Below are 24,992 nucleotides of genomic sequence, written 5' to 3'. Positions count from 1 at the left end.
AAAAACTTTCTATCAACTTACTGAAACCTGTGAAATTGTTCTAAAAAATTCGAAAAAAATACCAAGTTGTTTTGTCACATTGGTAATTATAGCCGCATAACAGTCACATTGAGATTATAAATGAGCCTCGTAATGTGATAGCAATGAAATTTCTATCAGAATTATTTTCCGACAATTCACCTAGTATGCGATATGAGTTGTACAAAATATCAGCCTGAAATAAGCACTTTTGAATTCCTGATAATTTTTAGAAATTTTAGTTTCCTCCCATACTGCCGTAAAATGCACACTTAGTATTTCATTTACTCAATGCCTACTTTTGTCGAATGTTACAAATATACAGTTATGGGCAGTAAAGGGTTTTGTCCATATCTTTGTGATTACACGTCCAATTGGAACTCTCTATGGCGTAAACGAAGGACAATGAGTTAATATTACTTTGAAGATATTTTGATAATTATTTTCAGAATTTGGTTAACTAAATTTATACTCAAAGTTGTGACATTTTTCGAAAAATATACTTAAAAGCATGACTCATTTTCTCAGCATTGGATCGACCAATATTATCAATTAGTACGTTATTAGAACCGTAATCTTACATTCTTTGAAGTCCACATGCGAAAATTTGAAGAAAAAATCTTGAAAGATTTTCAATTATAATAAAATAGTCATTCAAATAACCGAGCAAAAGTTTTTATTTAGAATTTAGAATTAGAATTCTTTTTTTTCGATTATAAAACCAATTAATCTTGAAGAAAGGTACTTATTTTGAAGAAAATTGTCTTGCTCTAGGAGCAAAATGCGTTAAACCTTCTGTCTGTGCTTTGGGATCATATGAAACCCAAATTCATAACGAGATAACTTCACGGAATTTCAATCTATTTCTTATTCTCTGCTGTTTAGGAAAGAAGATTTAATTCAGTTTTAATCAAAAATACAAGAAAATTCGCCTAATAGCGAGGAGGAGTTATTGTAAAAAAAGTAAAACAAACGTGAAATTTGGAAACTTTGGACGCTTTTATCTCAGGACTATACTTGCGTCGGTAAATATTTGTAACAGGGGAATGACTACTATGTTGCACATAATTTACTGATCTCCAGACAAACAACTCGTGGAAACGCCCAAAAAGTTACAGCCTTTTAAAATACTCTGGGGTTATTTTGACCCCAGAAAACAGTGTAAAGGCATCAACTTTCTCGTGGTTCCCATTAGGGTGAACGATTTGGCGGCACATGGTCGCTTGAAATTCTACGAAGATATATACTTAGAATATCGATGTTTGATGACATAGTGTGAACTCTAAGTCCCAATGCGTGCCAAGGAAGACTGTTATTCGAGTGTTATCCTGATCCCATCTGCCTAGTAGTAGCATCTAGTACGAGGGCACTTACGGGTGGTGGAATTCAGAACACTCGCATTTTTTTTGTCACAGTTTCACCAGTTCTGCTGTTTATCCACGACCACCACCACATACAAGTTACTGTTCGTATAAATATCCAACTGATATACGACTGTACATACAGAAAGGATGGTGTTAGGAATACGGTTTCGATGAGCTCTTCCTTCGGGAAAAAGCAACGATAGAGTTGAGGGGCATACGAAGAAGCAATTCATCGTTTCAGCATCACGATAGGCATGTTGCTGGAAGGAAACCATCAACGACGTTTTATGGGCCATATTTTCTCAATGACGTTAAATGTGGGTTTCAATGTTTGACTTGAAACAGCGTAAAAATAACCCACCATCACATAGATAACGGGAAGTGGAAGAAACTGCTGGAGGTTGTTATTGTTTTGTTTGGCATGCTTGGCTTACTTGAGTGCTCACTATGGAGGTATTATATGGTGAGCTGGAGATGATTTTGTGAGAATTGAGGATACGGCTAATAGAGCCAATATCTGCAGTAGTATTTGTGATGAATTATTCTAAGGTGAGGACTCAGGATGTAGTTCTAACATGAAAAGCTCATTGAGAAGGTTCACTGTCTAAACATTTTATAAAGTTTAGTGAGTGAGGAAATTCCGATGCTCAAAAATTTATTTATTTTTACAGAACTAAACAAACAGTATGCTTAAAGCAAAATAATAGAGTAAGGGATGGTACACAAATTATGTCACGCTAAATTCCGACTTTTTCGACCCCCTCCCCCCCCCCCCTTTGTCACGTTTTTTGTATGAGTCCTTCGAAAATTTTGTAAGGCTTGTCACGCTTGGCTTGACCCCCTCCCCCCCCCCCTTGGAGCGTGACGTAATTTGTGCATGACCCCTAAGTGTAACGGTGGATTTGAAATTCAACATGTTGAGTACAAAAAAGATGAAAATCTCATTTAACTACTTAAAACCAAAATGGCGTCAAAATCCAAACACCAACAATTGAAAACTTGTTTCTTTGTTGTACAAAAAATGATGTTTGCATTGATTGCACTCGTCATATACGTCAAAATCGTAGAACATGATTTAGAAAATCGTTCATTTCATAGGGTAAATACCATTGCTCACCTTGTTTTTGTAGCCTATCTTACGCCAGTTTTTTCTCAGCTTTCTGATGGTGACCTCAGAATTCAAAACGAGCGGTGCGCTAATGGTGAAAAAATGATTTTTATAACAACATTCAAGATGGCGGCCAAATTCAAAATGGGCGCCAAAAATTTTTTAACTTCAAATGAAAGCTATATCTTTCCTCTATACGATGCCACTAAGCTTGCTATGTTTTCCAAAGGAAATATGAGACCCTAGATGAGAAATACCCTAGATTTATCAAAAAATGAGCTTTTTCGAAAACTGTTTAGCTAGCTGGCGTACGAGGGGTCCACCAAATTGAGAAAACCGAATTACCCTTAAGTTTTATCAAAACTAGCGATCGAGGACATAAAATTGGAATTCTAACGATGGGTGCCGATGGCGGCCTGGTTTCAGCGAGAATTGCTCAGGACAAGTTTTAGAAGAAGTTCTGGGCTCAATTTCATCTATGCTGTTAATCGCCACAGAATTTTAGGAGGCATTCCTACAACATTTTGAGTTGGATTGTAAGAGCTTTTTATAACAAGTTAATATGACACGAGAGAACTATTGTTTGAAATATCATATATTTGTTTTTTTTTTGTTGCTTTATGTTGCGAATGCAAATTCTTCATCATTGAAACTTGTAAACTCTGTAGTACAACTAGTTGGTAGCTCACCAGTGGTTGGACTCTATGATACTACACCGAACAGCACTACCCTGAAAGCATAGTGTTTTGAGATTGGTAAATGAGGAGTATTATGGTGTGAAATTACAATCAATTAGATATGTATTTAACATTAGTGTGGACACCCAACAGCCGTATCGCTAAACGCGCAATAAGACCATGCTTTTTTTGTATTAACGACACTTTACGCCAGGGTGCATTCTTGTCGAACTAAAGTGGTTTTAAATTTACAATTCATAAAACAATAAATTCTTGTTTCATTACAATTTGTTGTAAAGCCCTGTTTCATGTAGAATCTTTAATACATTTTTCGTTGCTTCTTCTTCATTCGCTAGGGCGTCTCTCAAGCTTGTCGTGCTCACATTGTTCTCCTCCCTCTCCCTTTCATATTTTCTGCATTGCTGACAGACCAGACTAATGAGCCTCTTAGTTAATAGCTATGGAAGTGCTTATGATCATGTTAGGCAAAGAAGCAGTTTTGTTCCAGTGGTGATTTAACATCAGAGAGATATCGATGACGATATTACTGTGTCCAACAATTGGAAGATGGATAGGGATGTATTATATATTCAAAAGTAAATTTGATTCATTTAATGATCAGATAGCACCATACACGGTATTATGATTTTAATATGTACGACAGCAATGCTTCAAGAAGAGTCTGTTTTAAAAAGAACAGTCTATTTTCAAAAGAAGAAAAAATTTCAAATGGGAAGAAAACTACGAAATTCTTAAAATTCACTTTTCTATTAGGTCCTCAATAGTAACAGCAATGAACGATTTTATCAACGTAAGCTGTTTATTTATACGATTATACTACATAGTCACATAATTTCTTATGTTCTAAGATTTCAATTTGGTCCAGGGCATACTTAGATCAATCATTTCGCAGTGCTCATTGCAAACAGACATCATTTGATTTAGAGGACTAAATTTAGCGTAGTTTGTGCGATAACGATCTAAAGTAAATAAATTTATGTGACGCAATTACCGAGTAGGAGCATAAAATTTTAATTTGGATAATAGTTCAGATGAGTCAATACGTTGTGAAACGATATCGCGAATAAATGCGACTATGGCATATTTTCGTCGCTGCTTTAATGTCTGCATGTTTATCAACATGCATCGTGCATTATATGACGGAAGAAGAAAAACTGTCCATCCAGAGTCCATTGCGGAGTCCGATGTGATTTCAAGTATGGACCAGACAACACTACACTTAAAAACCCCCTAAACATAAGTTTCAGACGAGAACTTAGGATTTTCTTGCTGCGCGAGCAAAATTTTGATACGCTTCTCCTCTTACTTATACGTCATTTGGAAAACTGGAGAGCAAAAATTGATAACTCATCATAGCAACAATTGTATATAAACTCATCTTTCAAATGCAGCATTTCAGGTTTTTTTAATGCATTTTCAATAGAAATACATCAATTTGTAGCTGACCAATTTTTACGTGTTCCAGTATTTAAAGACACACTGAGAAGCTTGTACATTGTACGACCTATCATCTCTATTACAGTAAAAGAAGAGCTTTGGTATGTAGAAATCTTTAGTTGAATTCCGATATTAGCTTAAACAGAAAATTAATTCGAGATTGAGAAACTGTAATGGAAGAAAACTGGTGAGCAGTTCTATAAGAGATCTTAATTTTACAACATGAAACAAACAAGAAGAACTGAAATAAGAAGAACTGTTGAAAAGAAATGAAATATTTTGATCAACATTATAGCCTTTCAAGCACCACTGGCAGAGAAAGAGCCGCTTGTATCTTAAAATCAGTGAAACTAAAAACAGCGTTAGTTGTTTGAAATATTTTGTTTTTCATTAGAATTATAAGTGTCTTTTAAAAATACTAGTCTTTTAAAAATAGTAGTAATAACTCGAAAGAACAGCGACGTTTCAAAACAATCCGGGCAATAAACCCTCGCCCCCCCGTACAAAAAAGAGGCACAGTGTTGTACAGAACATTCCAAAGAGAATTCCAGCACCTGCAGAGTTTAAAAGGGTCTCAGGGTGTCGTAAATCCCACCCCAAAATATAACTACTGGCAGTTAAAACTCTGTTCAAAAAAATCCATGCTCTCCTTGTAAAACATGACCGCTGGCTACGAAAACTGAAATTGAGTTGGTTACTTTGAGGCAAAAATCGAAATCGTACATTACATAACACAAAAAAATCCCAGTTTTTAATTTGTTTTAATATTAGTAGTGAACCTTATACGCTGTACTAAAACTCTGTATCTGGTTGTACCCTTAAGGAACTTCTAGAACTTTTCTTTTTCTTTACCTGAGACGAACCAGCCGCAAGCTGAAAGTCTCGTTAATAAATTTAATAATAATAATAATAATAATAAGGGTCGCAGGGTGGCCACTAAAACGGAAAGAACGGGAAAAAGACGTGATCTGAAACTACCAGAAAAAACCTGGAATTCGAGATAGGCATAGGGAAAATCATTTGATCGAGTATTTTCAAGAACTAAATTCAATAAACATCAACAAAAATAAGTAGTAGAAATTCGTCATGCTTGGTTATATTATAATGAGGCATCTGTTGTCTAAAAAATAACTTTCTTTTTATATTTCATAATACAGTCGACTCTCTACAACTCGATATTCTATGACTCGATGGATTTTTCGTTTCCTTCATATTTTTCAAACATCGTGCTCTCTATAAGTCGATATTTCTGTAACTCGATGTCACGTGAGAGGTAAATTTCTCTCCATAACTCGATATTAGTTTTAAAATGCTTTTTATTCGGGGAAACGTGGACAAATTTTTGTTTGGAGATGGATAAATAGTTGCAAGAAGTAATTAAAGTTGAAAAGCATGAAAATAAAATAAAAATGTTGTCATTTTTGCTGGCGTGATTTTTTGAGCATTTCGGCAAAAGTTTCAAATAATAGTTTGTAAAATATCAACCAAATAAAATTGCTTTCTTACAGAAATGATCAGAATTACAGGAATTTGTTTCTTCGATTTTGGCATTTTTTGTGTCGGTATATTCTATAACTCGATAATTCTATACGTCGACGGTCCCGTGAATATTGAGTTATGGAGAGTCGACTGTATATTATTGATTTAATTTATACTTTTCTACACAATGTTTCTTAAAAATGTATATTTTGAATCTTTTCTTTTACTGCCAGAGTACATTTTTCATACTTTTCCCTAATTTTTCTAATTTATTTGACTCACAATATTAAAGCACTCAAAAATATAACATTGGAAACCTGCTTTAGCTTGTCCGGATTTTCTTGAAAACAATCCTTTATTTACTACCCAAGTAGCACTTGTAACTAATTCATCTGATAAGCAAAATTAAAAGAGTTACATAAAAATTACACTTAAGGTACCATGAAGCATATGGAATTTTGTTTCGTTACAGCAGTGTTGTCATTCTGTTTCGAGAAAACTTCGGAAAAATGTCAGATATAAGGCAATTTCAAAACGGTCACTGAGTAACATTGTAGAAACTCACGAAATTTGTATGTTACTGTGTAGTTTTTGCTGTTACAGGATAACCAATCATTGCAGATCGCTCGGATAACCGATCATTGGCTATATCGCAACTAAGTAAAGTTGATAATTTCCTGTTTTAGGTCACTTTACATAGAAATAACAGATTTTGTCAGTGTATTTTGCACAAACAATGACAAACCATACTATAGAACAAATGGCGTAGCACAGTGAAATTTCTCTAATCGAAGAATGGCTTTGCACTTTTTGCCATTTCTTACCTTTGTGAACTCGTTCTGCATTAGACTTCTAGAAACAGCTTTCTTTGCCCAATTCCATTACCTGATCGATATTCAGATGCGGTCAATTTAGAGCCAAATAGCAGAAATCACTTTTTACACTCTTTCAAAATGTCCTTAAATCATTTTGTTTGATGCATATACAATTTCATTATCTTCATTCATCTATCATCTTTGAAGAACACTTGTAAACAAATATCTGGTGAGTAATTTTAATCCATTCAATAATGGAGTTAAATTTGCAGCTGCGTTACAGCATACATCTTAAAAGACTATTGAGGTTGCCCAGTAACCATTTTGACATATTTGCAACAGTATTGCAACACTTGTGTTATTGTATTGCACTATGGGCTATACTATCGTTATTCTAGGATAGAATATTATTTTTTAATTATGAATTAAAATAATAAGCTTAAGATGTGTTTTTTTCTTCTTTTTAATGTTTGAAATAATGGCATAATTAATTTTAAGTTCATCGGAATATAATATGAACAGAACGTTGCAAACAGCTACCAAATTTTTTTTTTGTACTTTATAACAGATTTAAATTCCTAACCTTTATTTTAGTACATAATAAGTTTTGAACATTCACACAACAACAATACCAATACAAAATACTATTGAATGTAAATCCTAATTGTATCCTATTTTAAATTATTTTCCCATCGTGCATGACATTCTGATACTCCTCTCAGAATGCGCAGAGAGTTATTTTGTCGTTACAGTGCATCTTAATAGTTTATATGTAACCTGATACAGTTTGGAATTGGTGACAACAAAACTCCGTGATTCGTTGCAAAGAAATTTAATACAGGTCAAGGAACAACCTTCGATCATAAGCGACTAATATGAAACTGGACGGTGATATGATTTATTTCACCACACTATTGGTCATAATTATTTGTGTATCTAGATTTCTTTGTAATTGGATTATATTTATTGTTTACAATTAATTCAAGTTACTGACGATAAATATATTTAAAACTTCAATAGTTTTTAATTTTATTTTTTTAAACAAATTCTACTATAACTTATTTTGAATATTAGAAATTCAAAGAGGATCTATTTATGTACATCTGTATCCAAACCTTTTGGAAGGTAGTGCATGTGAGATGGCGCAGAGCTTATCGAAAAGATATCAGTACCGTATACATTTTGCTTGCGCTGATCATCAATATTTTAAGAATGTTGGGAGAAATGATTTATTTTCTTAAGGCGCATGCGTTATTCCTAAATATCATATAAATGTTCACGATGAAATTTAAATCGTTTTAAAATTTGGATTAACATATGTGTGAAGATAAGTATGGTGAACTTAAAATGATTAGCATCTACCATTTTCCTTCTTCATTTTGTTTTGGTTTTGCAAATTTCTGTAAAGCTAGACAAAAATTTAACGACAAGTGTTTTGGTAACATTTTGTTCGGAATTCGGAAACATAATTTGTTATGTATGTGTATTACATAGTTGTAGCAACTTGGGCGATTGCAATTTAAAGGCGACTAGTGTCAATTTTACTCAGTGGTTACATAATGGCTCAACCTCCTGCGCTTTTTTGGTTACATAGCTGTTAAATGTTTCGTTGCATTAGCTTGTCCATTTTCTCTGAAAATGTTACACACAAATTGCTGTAATTTCAATTAGACAAAGTGTGCTGCTTGGGTAGAACTTAAAAAATGTCATTGGTTAACTAATCGATAATTAATTAAATAAACAAAGTAGAAGAATGTATTACTGTTTGTGTGGCTTTGTTTCATTTTCAAACGATAAGCCAGCCTCGTGCTGTACAGCACTCAAATGAAGATATCCATCTATCTGTTTCAATTTCATCTTATTTCTCTATCAACTCTTCATTTTCATGAAGAAACGATCGAAGTATTAGAAGTTATCTTCAATTAGGGTATAGCCTTGATTTATGGATAACTATGCCATGCATTTATAAATATTTACTTGGGTACGACGAAGATTTACTTTGGCATCTAGGGTTTTTGTTGGCCACATTGTCTTGGCAGTCAGAACAGAATTCAAAAAACTTCCCTCCCAATGTTAAATAAGTGCAAAGAAAAGAATCCGTCTCATAAAAGTAAAATAAAAAACCGAGAAAATTATGAAAACTATGCCGGGAAAACCAAGAAAAAAGCGGAAATTTGAATAAGGAAATTTGGTGGCCACCGTGGGGTTCATTAGCAGTCGTCTTCCGGTAAAAGTTTTAACAGTAAGTACAATAGTACAGAATAGGCTTTATTTCCAATTAGGCTCGCTTATCAAACGCAGAATTTGTAGATGATTCAGTTGATCGTAAATAAGGAAAACTCAAAGGCAATGTAACCATTTCCTTCAATCCATCCCTGTACTCAAGCCACATCTCTATGCTAGCGACTCTGAAAATCGTAGAATCGCTAAAAACACTTCAATGCAAGTGAGTGACTGCCTGGCGCGTACGAATCTATCCCTGTGCCGGAGGGCGAGCTTTTCAGCTTCCTGCCTGTCTGTTGGGCTGTCAACTGAAGGAAAAAAAATCGCATGCTGCTGCTAGACCAGCTTAGAGGAGCTCAGCAAAAGGGATGAATTCAACTGCCAGCAGAGGAATTGTCCCCGAAGTGTGCTTGTGTGCGAGAGATTTTCCGGGTACAACACATTAACCATATGTGCCGCCCCACTGATTTGCGGGCGTTCATCAGGAGAATGCCAAGGGCCCTATATCTACGGAGGACAACGACGATGGTTCGCAAGAACGGTTACATTCCTGTGATGTGCAATGGCGTGCAATATTCACTAGATGTGTGGATTCACCGTAGATTGGTTGTTTTACGAGGGAGTGAGGAAGGGTTTTGGGGTGGTGGAACAGCTCTAGGATGCTCCTGGCAGATGCTGCTGCTGTTGCTGGATCTCTCAGATAGTCAGCATCAGTGAGTGACGTCACCGCGAACTGTAAACACGTATATTCCTTGTGCTCGGGAAATCCCTGTTGAAGACTTGGCAAACGCAATGTTTCCACCAGTTGGATGCTAAATTGGTCCAGCCGGATGCACTTGTTGGGCTTGGTTGCAACCGTTTCCATGGATTAGTGCCAAAAGTGTCCAAAATTATGTGGGCTTGTTAGTCAATACCAGACAATCGAGAGAAAGTTATGCGGTTATGTTTGATTTTCCTTGCCTACGTTCTGCAGAAAAACAAGACCCGATGAAAAGTGTGTGAGGAGAATTGGCACTCTATTTTCCCGTTTTGCCTCGCTGGTTCTCTTGCTCTCTGGCGGATGCTCCAGAGGAAGATCCGTCTCTCGCGCCTGGACGTATCGTTGTGTGAGTTCCTACAGTTTCCCCAAGCCAAAGCACAGATGTGATAGCAGTCGGTGTAGTAAAATAGCGAAAAACTCCTGGATTGTTTGAAGTTTACAACGCGTGCATTCTGTGCGGCAGAGGAAGAATTTTGGATGCTGTGTCCTAATCGCGCGTATTCTTCGAAGTTATATAAGCCTAGGCGTTCTACGGAATTCAGTTTACCGTGAAGACAAGACCTAGACCCTATCCAGTGCGATTGTTGTCATCTGGTGAAGTGCTAATTGGGCTAATTGCCTAGTGTTTCAATCTGTCAGAGTTAGTTAGTTTGCTGAGGCTAAAAGTGCTCACCCTTTCTGTATCGGTGGTACGAGGGAGCAACCCCTCTGGAGAGTGGCATCATCATCTTCGTCAATTTTGCCTCCACCGTCGACCACCCAGCTGTAATTGAATTGCTGCCGTGCGGAACGAGACTGTTTATTTTCCACTTTTTGCTCTGGAGGCAGTGTTCATTTGAGCCTTAATCTCTCACCTATCCGCGTTTCATCTTCCCCCTCATGAAACCCACTATTCCATGTATTTGAGCCTAGACATACCCTTCTCGTCCCCAACTCTGGACAGTTCGCCAAACTCCCGGCAATTGGCGCAGAAGTGCGAATAATGAATTATTCATAACCAAGTGATCACCGAAGTGAAAATACAGTCAAACGTCCCAAAACTATGAGGATTATTGAAATTATCATCGTCTAAGTCAGCCAACGGATGCTGTGAACACAGCCTTCGGAAGGTCAGAAACCTCCACCTACCCGGATAAGCTGCGTAATAAATATACGCTCACCATGACAAGGTAACCCATTTCCAAAACGGACGGTCAGGAGAACAGAACCAAAAACGGAATTCATATAAAGCTCCTACAAAATTTATTTATATCACGGAAAACGTCCCAGCACGTTTAGAGATTCTGCTGGTAGGATGAGTTGTTTTTTTTTTGTCTGGTTTTGTCCAGTGGCGTGCGTAGGATTTTTGATTTTATAAATAGGATAAGGATCAAACATGTTTCATTTTAAAATCATGGTTTCCACAAATTAATTGGGTAAATAAATAAGGTTTTCCCTTCGTAATTTATTCAATAGGTCTAAGCTCCCTTGGGAATTATAGTGCCGTATTCAATTGATTTGATTTGCAAAATCATAGGGACTTCTCATAGAACGTGTGGTAATTTTTTTCTCATTTTCGAATACCCCTCCCCCACCGTGGCTTTTCGTGATGTTCATCGAGAACACCGTCCCCTTGATGATCACGTGGTATTTTCTAATAACAGAAAAGTAAGTTAAAAGCCTGAAAACATAAGCCACAGTAAGATGGCCCATCTTTACATGTTAAAAATCTTTGCAACTTGTAAAAATCCAAAGTTGCACCCCCAAGTTTGATCATTTCGAACCCCAGAGCTTTTGAAAGTATTTGAATGGAATCCGTTAGCTCTAAAAGGAGATTGAACTAGCTTAAAGTTTGAATAAACAAAAGCGACTAGATGCATGTTAAAACGGTTCTATTTACATTTTCGACCATAATTGGCGTGAATTTCTTCCTTTTTTCGTTTTATCCTGATTAGAACAGGCAAAATATTTCAGTTTTTGGACCACTCAAGGAACAAGGACACTTTTACGCCAAAATAAAAACAATTACAAGTCTAATATTTTTGAACAATGATTCGCAAAATTAAAACAAAACCTGAACTCCTTTGAAAAACGACTCTATATTGTGCAGTTTCCCGTTTCATTCCTGGGGAAAAACGATTATCAAATAAACTTAAGAAATCCATAAACTGCTTTTGAAAATAAGCCATAGGTATGTTAGAAAAAAGCTTTCCATAAGGTTCATTGTGTAACATGACGAAATGGACAACTTTCTAACTTAAAGGAAATCATTGTTCATTATGAAATTATAATTAAGCCAACAACAATTCATAAACTGAAAATTTTGTTCGCCTATTATGCATATCATAAGAGGTTGTCCATAACCCACGTGGTCCATACAAAAATTTTAAAAATTGTATGTATGGTGGTCATTGGGCACACCCCCTCAATGGGTTATGGCCAACTTGCATGTTCTGCAATTTCACCAAATGGAAGCTTTCAATCCACATTATGTTTAAAAGAATCGAAACTGAGCAGAAATGTTTTTTTTTTTTCATAATCAAAATCATGTTGGTTAATAAAAGCCACTAGAACCTATTTCGGCCACATTCCTAAACTAGCCAATAGGGTGAGGCTTATTTTTCAAATGTTCCAATGCGTGTGCTCTTCTGAATTCAAATCAGAATAAAGAAGAAAGATATTAAGATTTAGAGGTGGCGCAAGCATATTGAAGTTAACTTTTCATGTTATAAAAATTACCTTCAGTTATGTCACCATAACTTCGTTATTTTCAAACCAATTTTTATACTTTTACTCTTCAAAATTTAGTTTATAAAAACATTGTTAAACATCCAATTTTTCTAGAATCAAACCTTGTCTTTGTGAAAAATAGTTTACTCCAATGTTTTGCTAGTTTTGATGAATACTCATCCGATCCCAAACCTTTTCACAAGATTTTGGAGGTAATTTGGTTGTTCTCAAACTGTGTATACAACAAACTTAACTAACAAATGGTTTTGACCTAGTTATTGAACAAATTATTATGAAAAAGTCAAATTTCCTTATAGTATTTAAATGCAGTTTCGATTGCGTGTACATTAAAACTAGGAGTCCCGGGATCGAATATCAGTTATACATTAAATTCCAATCAGCCATAACTCAGCAACGGCTCAACCGATTTTTAAAATTCTTTCACGTATCTCATGTCCATATTCCTAGCAATGATACAAATATTGTTCGCACACTGAAGCGGCATTGGAATCGTGCCAAATTTTACCGCAAATGTTATAGTTTTAGGTTTACGAAACCCGAATGACTCTAGCACCTACACAAATAATGCATGTTGAGCAAAAACATATTTCAGGCATCCCTAACGAGGCAGATTTATCTTGATTGCGGAATTCACATGCCACAACCTTTAGTTCTCTGGATATGCATGCTCGAGGCTTGGAATCTTCGACAAAGTATGGATTTGATTTAAATAATTTAACTGATCTAGATCAGTTTTATTTCTTGGTAGGAACGTCTTAGATAAAAAAATTTCCTTTTTTCATGTAGTTCAATGAAAAAATAAATTATTTCGACACGAATTTGCTTGCAAAATTGTAGAGAATATGTCTGAACAGAACTATAAATTTTTGATTACACTTTAAATTTAAATAACAGAAAGGAATCAGGAAATGCCTTTCTTTTCTCATGAACCAAAATTAAACGCACTGACGTGTAGTTTTTTCCACATTAATTTGGTAGTTCAGAGATTTTTATTTGAATAGAAAGAGAAATTCGAGATTACACTCAAATCTCATTTTGAATTAAAACTAAAACTAAAAACTTTGTTTGAGTAGAACGATAAATGTTGGATTGCTCTTAAAACTTCTTTTACTTTGAAAAACAAAGCAAAACTTCAATTTATACAACTATGTGTTGTAAATCCAAATTTAAAGAGTCGCCATGTAGTTCTGTTTAGCATACATTTTATTGTTGAAATCCATTGAACATAGAGATCAATGAACGGATTCAATCGGAATCACTTATTTTAGTGAATCGGATCATTTGAACGGTTCAGTAGCTCAGCGGCTCACAAAAGAAGAGCGAACTGAACCGAGCGAACGGAAAAAAGTGCAGTTCACTCCTTGTTGCGCGACATGCGTCGTTCCTTTCATATCTTTCTCTCTCTCATTCTTCGTACAAAACGAAACTCACGACACACTCGGCCGATTTTCCCTACACGAACCAAACGGAAGAAGCAAGAAATGTGCTTGCCGTTGAAGTGGGCATTTTTTCTCTCTATCTCACATCTTCCTGTGTGCAAGTGGGCGGGGCAAATTTGTCTGTGTATGCTGAGAGCGCAAAGAGCACGGTGCAGCAGAAAGCTTTGCTTGCATGTGTGGCGTGGCGCGCAATGCAAGGCACGAATCATGCGTTATAATATAGCGGAGAAACGAACGAAAAATCAGTTCGTCCTTTTTTCCGTTCATTTTTATCTGATCCTTGCTTATCAAATGAACCGACTCTCGCCAAAAAAAGCCACGAATCACTCGTTCTTTTCAGTGATCAGGATCTTTTGAATGGCTCCGATTCTTTTGGCCCGTCTCTATGAACATATTCGAGTAGAAATAGTAATTATTGACAACGCTCAAAATTTGTTTGACTTTTAAAACAATCAAACACCTAATTTTTAAACCTGTTTGCCTGTCGTTGTTTGCTTATATTGCATGTCATATTGTTGTCATTTAATTGATTGTACTGGTCAAGTTTACATGCTAGAGCAGGAAAAGATTTTTTTTGTTACACTTCAAATTTTATTTTACTCAACAAAATTACATGAAATCCTAGTTTTCGGACCGATTTTTGAAAATCAACATTAAAAGCGGCCTCAGATGTCGATGAGCATATATAGTAATTTTTGGTTACACTCAAAATTCCTTGTACTTATATTCTAAAAACATTTATATCTTCAAATCTGTTTGCCTGTAAATCAAAACTCAAAGCGATGACATGTGGTTTTCTACGAATTAAAATTGTTTACAGGTCATCACATTAAATTTAGATTAACAGAAAATAGACAGTTTTTGAAAGTAAGCTTGTCGTTATTTAAAGTAAAAATAGTTGAATGTAATGAGGATGTTTGGTTTGTACACATATATTTTAATAATAAGTCAATTAATAAAAAAGTACATGTCTTTGCCATAAATTTTGATTTACATGTGAAGGATTTAAATACGGGGTTTTCAAAGCTTTGTAAGGTGAATATGAATCGAAGCCAAAGTTGAAATTTTCAAGAGCACGGATCTGGAGAACCAATCATCCGTTTAAGTTGAAAACTTAATCGATTGGTCACTAGCTGGTGGTGACCGATCGATTGGGTTTTCAGCTCAAACAGATGTTTGGTTCTCCAGATCCGTGCTCTTGAAAATTTCAACTTTGGCTTCGATTCATCTTCACCTTAAGTAAAATAAAAATTGGGAGTTATCAAAATTTTGGTTTCTGCTCAAACACATGTACTAGTCATTAATAATAATTTTTTTTTCTAACCATAAGAAATTCGGTTTTCAATCAGATATTTCTATTTTAACTTTCAGCAAATATCATGTTCATCGCTGTGAATGATGCTGCATTGTTGAATTTGTGCCAAAAAGCATGCTTGATATAGGTAACTAGGAAGTGCCTTTAGCACAAAACCTTAAGATAGACTGCCTATTTCGAGAATTTTTAAGTGAGCGTTTATTTTGAATTCTGTTAGATTCATTGCTGTTAGAAATTTTGAAGTCGCCCCACTAGGTGGGTATATGCATTGTTAAAGTTAGAATTAGGACTTTCTTTTTTAAAGGAAATTTTTTTAAAACAAATATGCTTTGTTGTTGTTTTTATTAAATTAAATTTTGAGTGTTTCAAAAAATGACTATTTCTGTCCAAATATATTCACTAGATTCCTACAAAAGAATTCATGGCACAAAAACTACATGTAATTGATTTGAACAGGCAAACAGGATGAAAATTTATGGTATCATGCAGGATTTTCAATAAAATAAATCTTGAGTGCTATCCAAAATTTATATTTCTGCGTTTTGAACTCATTCAATATATTTTATGCAAAAAACTACTTGTTATCACCTTAAAATATGGTTTGTATGCAAACAGGTTGAAAACCTAGGATTTCTTGAAGTTTCTTGATGAAATAAATTTGGAGTATTATTTTAAATATCTATTAATAATCAAAAATGTTCTTTGTACTACTGCAATCAAATTAATGTCGAAAAGAATGTCTACATGTTATTGCTTTACATTTCCGTTCAAAGGCAAATAGTCAAGAAAAAATAAGTTCTCTTCAGTAATTTAAATTTTGTGTGTAATCAAACATTTATATACCTGCTCAAACATTTTCAGTATGAGTGAAGATACAAGCAAATTTATATCGAAAAAAATGACAAAAATGGCGCATTGAACATCATTGCAGAAGGAAGTTTTGAACTAGGACGTTCAAAATAAAAGATCAAAATGATCTAGATCAGTTACAAGTAATCTAGATCAAAACCAAAGGGATCAAAATGTAGTGCAACTTATTTCAAAATAGTTTGTCGAAGATACCAATTCTTTAGCACACATATCCAAAGCACTAGCAACTCAGCTGTCAAAATCAGCGACATATCAAAATTTGTTAGGGATTCTCGAATTATTTGTTTTCCATTACATGTTAACAATTATTCAAATCTGATAAACTTGAAGTACTTACTTTTTAAGCAAGATTTTACATGATTCTTATGCAGTTTTATTTTTAAAACATAATATTGGTATAGCAAACAATGTAGGAAAAAATTGGACATCCCTAGGAACAGTTTGTTCCATTCGTACTAAACTTGAGGATATGGACATGAGATACGAGAAAGGCTCCTAGTGTTATAACAAACAATTTTGATATCAGCATCGGTTTTGTTCTGAGGGCTATTCGACTGGTCTTATTCTTTTAGACATAGAAAAAGTGTTTGGCATGAAAGCTTGATTGTAAAACTTAAAAACTTTAATTTTCCAACATACATTGTTAGAATAATTAAAAGTTATCTGTCAAATCGTACACTTCAGGTTAATTATCAGAACTCCAGGTCTAAAAGACTTCCTGTAAGAGCTGGTGTTCCTCAAGGCAGCATTTTGGGACCAATATTATACAATATTTTCACATCTGACTTACCTGAGTTACCTCAGGGATGTCAAACATCGTTGTTTGCGGATGACTTAGGCCTCTCCGCCAAAGGACGAAGTTTGCGTGTCATCTGTAGTCGATTGCAAAAAAGTTTGATATTTTTTCTTCATACTTGCGAAAATGGAAGATTTCTCCTAATGCTTCCAAAACTCAACTAATAATATTCCCACATAAACCAAAAGCTCATTAATTGAAACCTTCAAGTAGACATGTTGTCACGACGAGAGGGGTTCCAATAAATTGGTCAGATGATCAGATGAGATAAGAATTTAACTTTCAAAAATCATATTGAGGGCATTCAAGCCAAATGTAATAAATATGTAAAATGTCTCTATCCCCTTATTAATAGAAAATCAAAATTTTGTCTTAAGAACAAGCTTTTGATATTCAAACAAATTTTCAGGCCAGCCATGTTGTATGCTGTACCAATATGGACTAGTTGTTGTAATATCAGGAAGAAAGCTCTGCAGAGAATTCAAAATAGAATTTTGAAAATGATTCTGAAGCTTCCTCCCTGGTATAGTACCAATGAGTTACATAGAATATCCAATGTTGAAACATTGGAACAAATGTCAAATAAAATAAATAATAATTTCATATAAAAATCGTTACAATCTTCTAATGCCACGATTAATGCGTTATATATTTAGATTAAGTTAGGTTGAGTAAATTGAAAACATTTTTTTTCTCTTATAAGCAGGCGAAATCAAGTCACCTGCAAAAAATTCTGAACTGCTACGGCAAATGAAATTTAATATGTTGTTTACCAAATTATGATGATAGTGTTGTCTTACACAGAACACTTAGATATAAGAAATAAATATAATGTTTGGACTGATACTAATAAATTAATTTAAAAAAAAAAATTAGCATCGGTTTTATTAGTAGTGAATGAATTTAAATTGAACACAAAAGCTCATGAGATAAAAACTTGTGCTTTGTTTTTTAAAGCTTCTTCGTATGTTTAAACTTTTAACTCAGTCGTTGTGTAGTTCTTAATTTCAAAAACTGAAATCTTTCATAAAGCCCATTATGAACTTCATAAACTCATTATGAACCGCGATTCCAGTGCTTCGCACACCTCTGCTTCCGGTGAGACAACTAGATGTAAGCGACACATTGTCAGCCATCCAGCGCGAGATTAGAGCAAGAGAAAATTTATGGCCAACAGTATCAGAAACGTATATTGGCGCTACTCGGAAGCAGTCACCAATCTGGAGAACATTTATTAGAAACAGCAGGATAACGCCGATCCGAAAGCTTTACATCAAATTGACCAACTGACAGACAGACTGGCTGTTAATGTATTACAATCTGGACGTGTTGCCGTATAACGGTGGCAGCGATTTTTCTTGATTTCATTTTGGATGATCTGTGTACGGTCGGCGGAAACAGAAAACTTTATTATTTCGTTGAATTTGAATTGATAATTTTCTTTCCAATATATATTTGAATGAAATTTAAGCCAAGGCAAATTTTTTTTGCGACTGCATATAAGGAAATGAAAATGCTCAACAGAATAAAAAAACTTATTCATTATAAATTAAATGCCATATTACGTAATTATATAAAATTGTCTCATAAATAACATCAATGGCACTGGTGGTCTCCAATTAGACTGCAACAATCAACAACTACACCATCACGTATGGTCAAATATGTATTTTTTCCACATATTTGGTCGAATTTATTCACACAAACTTCAATTTAAATTGCTTACAATTTTCTATGAAGAATTTCAATTTTTTATTGGTGTATTGATCCATTGGCGCCAATCAACAATCAAACGAAAAGTCCCGAATTTAATCACCACAAAGCCCCTAAATCGGATTGCACTTTTTTTGTGGTCGTTCGAACCGTTAATTGACCGTTTCGGCAACGAGCCCCGAATTTATCCTTGAAAGTTCAAGAAGAAGCGTTCAGCTCGTTAGCACATAATTAATGCCTTTCAGTTGGACCACAGAGACCGGCTACACTGTTGTCGCCGTTGAGGAAATTTTTTCCGCAGAACGCCAATATCATCTAGTGGCGTCCGCATCCGACAGGGCGACAGGCGACAGGCGACGATGGCGTTAATTTATGACGTTCATAAAAATCATCTGCACACGTAACGTGATTTCCCGGGTGTCCGTGATCCAGCCTCATAATGCCTAGTCCAATCGGTTGTCCGTGCAGCAGTTCGATCGATTTTCGCTCAACAAATGGATACCTGACCAGAGGGAAGAAATAAGATTATAAAAGAATGTGTTTCTCTGCTATGATTTTTCTTACATCACCAGGAAACATGTTCCATCAGTAGTGATGAAAAAAAACTAAAATTCTTAAAGTAAATGGAAAAGAGAATTTGGTACTATACCATTTAATTCCACTAGAGTTTGTATCCTTTAAAAAAAACGCGTATTTTGACCTCAACTGTAAGGCCTGAAGACGGCCTGTCGTGTACTAGACACGAATAACAAAATTAGCAACAAATGCTACGAGAATATAATAAATCCTACCATAACAATAACAAAATTATTACAAAAATAGTTTCAAGGATGATACAACATAATAAAATTTTTACAGTTTATGTTACTGATCATAACTTTGCATGTCATTTAAAAATAAAAAAAAAACAGCAATCTTGATTGCAAGATTACATCAACTTTTTGTTTTTAACGGGTGTTGTTAGAACTGTATAATAATCTTGTTATGAGATGCTGGTCGGGTTGGGGCCAAGCTGCGGATAACAATTACGTGACCGTTTGAAAGAGAGAAGAGTTTTACGGAGCAAGTCTGTGTCGTTTAATCGATACATTCTAATCCATTTAACGCTGGGCTGGAACTTGATTGGGGAACGAAACTCAATTAGCACGTGTGTGTGGGATAGCTTTCAACTGGTTCTCCCGAGCTGTCCGTTTCTCCATCAAGTATCATTAATCATCAAACAAGTGTCGCGTTCATGTGTGCTCATCATCACACATTTCCGGTGCCTACTGATGTACAGTGGGGCAATAACCTGAAGAGTTGATCAAAACATGACTTCCCTAACGTGATAAACCTTCTGTCTCTTCTAAATATATGTAATGTTGTCTGTGCTTTTGGTTATATTGAAATTCAAGTCTTAATAACTTAGCGAAATTTCAACAGACTTTTGATTTTTGCTAAAAATAATTAAATTAAAAGAGGGGATGGCTAATCACAAATTATAGTTCCCTATAAGTCTCATGTTAAACATTGCATTTATTTCATATATCTTTGTGTTCTGTGCAAGGCAAAACAATCATCCTAATTAGGTGAAGAAAATTAAACATTTATTAACAATTGATTAACAACATATTACATATAATTTTCCGTAACAGTTCAGAATTTTTACAGATGAGTTTATTTATTTTTTAAATATTCTGTTTATCGGACTTTATAGTCTACATAAACTTAGCTGGTTAAACTGAGTAGTGTTTGAACGTTATGCCAGAAAGAAGAAAGAAGAAGAAAAGTTGATGAGTGGTCGAATGTCCATGGCGGAATCTGAACTGTTCATTTGTCTGGTTTTAAAATTGGTACAATTTTAGCATTTTTCCATTTGTCAGGAAAATATGCTAATTGAAAACATTTGTTAAATATATCAACTAAGAATGATAAGCTACTTTCTGGAAGTTTCATGATGAGGATGTCGAAAATTCTATCATCATTTCCATCCATTCCATTCCATCCATTTTTCATATTTTAAAATTTTTTAATAACAGTTTTCACTTTTTCCAAATCAGTCTCCCAGGAATTTTCGAAAACGTTCTCTTGATTTTCAATTGGACTAGTAAGTCCTAATATAAAATTGTGCGCACTTTCAAACTGCATAGCAAGTTTTTGAACTTTTTCGCAATTAGTTAGTTATAATTTGTTTTCCTCTTTGAATGCCGGTATTGACTTCTAAGGTTTTTTTTTAATTTTAGATAATTTTCAAAAGGGTTCAGTGCCAGGGTCCAATTGAGAAATTTTATTTTCAAAATTTTTGTTTCCTTATTGTGAAAAACGTATCTTGATTTCTTTCTGCAAATCCTGCCATATAATTTTCATAGCAGGATCGCGAATGCGTTGATATTGCTTTCTCCTCACGTTTTTAAGACGGATCAAGAGTTTAAGATCATAGTCTATAATCACGGATTCAAATTTTACTTCACATTATGGAATTGTAATGCTCCTGGCTTCAACAATGGAATTTGTCAAAGTTTCAAGAGCATTGTCAATATCAAGTTTTTTTTTGTAAAGAAATGTTAACATCAAGATAAGAGTATATATGTTTCATATATATTCCAGTCGGCTCGATAATAATTGAAAGTGGAGCTGATAGCATTGAGAATCGCTTCATGGGATATTTGAAATGTAACAGGGACATGATCAGAATCAAAATCAGCATGAGTAATCAGTTGGCTACAAAGATGACAAGAGTCGGGTAAGACCAAATCAATCGTAGAAGGATTTCTAGAAGAGGAAAAACATGTAGGGCTATCAGGGTATTGAATTGAAAAATATCCTGAAGAGCTGCACTCATCAAATAAAATTCTGCCGTTGGAATTTGAAACCCCTGGTTTCAATTATAATTTGATGGCTCCACCATCAAGCTAAATCCTTCACAATCCCTAAATTCCCAATAAATAAGAAGAACATAGGCGCCTCCTTAATTATGGCTTGAAGGAGAGCGAACCTTGTTCCCCTTTCACATTTACCCATTATTTAGAATATTCATTCGAGCAGTTTGAGCTCGGGCAAAATATCACCCAGCCCTGTTAGAATAAAATCTATCACAGATGGCGCTGACGTAAAACACGGAATACCAACCACATTCTATCTGTCATGCACCAATACATCTAAAAAGGGGTTTCATTTTAATAAAAACTCATCGACGGACCATGATCGTCCTCTTTCCAAACCAGATCCTCGAGTGAATTAGTAGTGCGCGACGTGACTTAGTTTATCCATAAATTTGAGGTAGTCATTGTTAAAAACCTCAAGTGGTGAATTTTCTAATAAGTTTGTGTTGTTCTTAATAGGCAAAAATCAAACTGGCAAAAAGGCAGTTTTTGTTCAATAGTACGAAGTAGTGAATAGTATTACGGTATGTGGTGAAACCATTGTTTAAAAGTACTTTATGCTCATTGTATTTAATGTTATAGCCAGCCATTGTAGCCATAAAAGCATCATTGTTCTATTGTTTGCTTGTGAAGAGTTGTTAAGAAAAAGGTAATTATCGGGTAAAAGGAGGAAAAGTGGATCAGGTGACGTCACATGGGGTATTAATGAGGTGGTCAGGTCCCAGCAAAGGACCTTTTTCTTTTTATTTGGTGTTTTCCCAGAGCCCAGTCGGAAGTTCAGTGGTCCATCAGCGAGAACAAATCGAGCTTTGGAAAGAGTCGAAAGTACGGCCTCTCTGTCGTCACGTTTAGCCGGAAATCCTTCAGAAGCACTACCGTCGCCATTGTTCTACGACCACGCGGTGGATCCGCGGAGAATCCAACATACTACTGGGAAAGCCATCTTCTGTCCGGCCGTCCGCCGAAAGTTCAGCTATTATTCTTTCCGGCAGTCCGCCGAGGATCAAGCCACCACCAGTTCCGGCAGTCCGCCGAGTGATCCGCCGCGGACCAAGTCCCCATCCGTTCGGCATTCCGCCGAAGATCAGCCATCTTCTGTCCGGCCGTCCGCCGACAAAGAAGCCATCCGTTCGGCAGTCCGCCGAAGACCAAGCCATCTCCAGTCAGGCCGTCCGCCGACAAACAAGCCATCCGTTCGGCAGTCCGCCGAAGACCAAGCCATCTCCAGTCAGGCCGTCCGCCGACAAACAAGCCATCCGTTCGGCAGTCCGCCGAAGACCAAGCCATCTCCAGTCCGGCCGTCCGCCGACCAGCAGGCCACCCTTTCGACAGTCCGCCGAAAGCTCAGCCATTTTCCATCCGGCAGTCCGCCGTCAACCAAGCTGCACTAAGCTACGGCCGTCAGCCGAGTCAAACTACAACCACCGTCCGCCGAGAGTCGCCGATTACGCTTATTCCGGCAACCCGTCCAATAGCCAACCAACCACCAATCCAGCCACCCTGTGTCGTCAATATGTGCCACCGCCAGCCTAGAATGACGTCACTATGACCATCAGCAACCAAAACCACCCACAAGAACCCGCAAGATCGCCAAGCATGCAAGTATACCCCAAGTTTGTGACGTCACTACAATAAATACCTGTTAAGATGAATTGATTCGGTGGTCGCCCATTATTTGTAAAAGCGCAGCCCTGATTTATTAGTTTTTCACCACTTTTTCGTTTGTCCGCCTTGTTCGGGTTCATAACGGAACCACCAAGCCTCGTTCCTTGGGGATCTTTCTATTAGCATTTGAGAACCCATGGTGCTGAGTTGGTACTTCGATTTACACGTGCGACACCTGTGAATAGGTGTCCCTTTTCAGTTTGTAGTTCCTGTTTGGAGTGAGTTTCTTCTTATTGGCGTAATAATAAGTGAATGGTAAGCCATATAAGCGACCCTAAGATACTAATTACCTCTCCTGAGAGCTAGCAAGTTACAAATTACTTTGAGAATTATTCCATGACCGATGTTTGGCATTAAAGTTACCAATCACAAAAAATTTTGACTTATTGCGAGTCAATTTTCGCAAGTCAGTTTAGAGCAAATTAACTTGCTGTCCATAGCATTGAAAAGGCAAATAGGCAGCTATGAAAGTATATTTACCAAGCTGTGTTTCAAAAGAAACACCTAAAGTTTCCAAAAATTTTAGTTTCAAATTACGAAACTAGTTGAGTTTTATACTCCTATGAATGATGATTGCAACTCCACCACATGCACAATCAAGTCGATCATTACGATAAACAAAAAAGTTAGGATCTCTTTTGAGTTTAGATCCAGGTTTTAAATACGTTTCGGTAATAACTGCTATATGCACGTTATTAACCGTAAGAAAATAAAACAGCTCGTCTTCTTTACCATTCAGAGAACGAGCATTCCAATTCAAAATATTTAAATAGTTTTTTATTGGGTCCATTAGAAAAACGTAATCCAATAACAGTTTGATTAGAAAATTTTACACCTACTTGGACTGCTTCAGTCATAGTGGTGGCTTTGAACATTGCATCAATCATTGGATTCAATTGTTCAGTTAGAAAATTAAAATCAGAGGCAAACATATCACTTGAATATCTGATGATTTTCCGTTAGAATTTTCGGTAGACGAAGAGGCGGAGTAGAAGTTTCTGTTAACGGTATGGTTTTTTCCATTTGATTTGGAACTAGTAGAATAGGTACTCAAAGCAATAATAGGGGAGGAGTTCAAATTGCCTGCTACGATATCGGCAAAGGATTTTCCGTGGGTAGATACATCCGAAATTAAAAGATTCGAACGGCTACCCGACGGAAGAAAATAAGTTTGAGAATGAGCATGATTATGATCTTCCTTATGGGTATGATTCATGATCAAGCGATCGTTAACTGAAAAATGAGCATTGTTCGATACTCTACCAGGCAAATTCGGATATTAATCTTTCATCTGCCTGGCACGAGCCTCAACAACTCTCTTGCGCGAAGGGCAAGACCAAAAATTTGACTTATGATTGCCCTTGCAATTGGCGCATAAGAACTTGGTGGTATCTTCTTTCACTGGACAGACGTCCTTGGCGTGAGAAGAACGTCCGCAAATCATGCATTTAGCATCCATGCGACATATTTTTGTACCATGACCCCACTTTTGGCACCGACGGCACTGAGTGGGGTTCTGGTAATTTCCTCCAGGTTTCTGGAAATGTTCCCACGTCACACGGACATCGAACATAAGTTTAGCTTTTTCTAAAACTTTAATATTATTTAGTTCTTTTTTGTTAAAGTGAACTAAATAATATTCTTGAGAAAGCCCTTTCCGAACAATGCCAGATTGGGTTCTCTTTTTCATAATGATTACTT

At 35.9% G+C, this 24,992-nt stretch overlaps 2 protein-coding genes across 7 annotated transcripts in view; both read left to right on the top strand.

Moving 5' to 3' along the window:
• Positions 1-24,992, top strand: part of LOC5571525 — a 531,761-nt gene that overhangs the window by 248,350 nt on the left and 258,419 nt on the right. Inside the window, exon 1 of one of the 6 annotated variants that reach the window (XM_021847438.1) lies at positions 9,871-11,071. The exons of the other annotated variants lie outside the window; for them this stretch is intronic. The gene's annotated coding sequence lies outside the window, so the exon portion shown is untranslated. Of the gene's footprint in view, positions 1-9,870; positions 11,072-24,992 lie in introns of those variants that run through there. 6 annotated transcript variants of the gene reach the window in all.
• LOC5571546 lies at positions 21,641-23,278 on the top strand. Its single transcript, XM_021847442.1, has 2 exons — positions 21,641-22,275; positions 22,345-23,278. Exons 1-2 carry the CDS (start codon positions 22,184-22,186, stop codon positions 23,015-23,017), a joined length of 765 nt encoding a protein of 254 aa, XP_021703134.1. The 5' UTR covers positions 21,641-22,183; the 3' UTR covers positions 23,018-23,278.

Source organism: Aedes aegypti, chromosome 2 (genome assembly GCF_002204515.2).
Source record: "Aedes aegypti strain LVP_AGWG chromosome 2, AaegL5.0 Primary Assembly, whole genome shotgun sequence".
NCBI classification, from domain to species: Eukaryota; Metazoa; Arthropoda; class Insecta; order Diptera; family Culicidae; genus Aedes; species Aedes aegypti.
The sequence above is the reverse complement of the archived record's forward strand: the minus strand, read 5'-3'. Positions and strand labels throughout refer to the sequence as shown.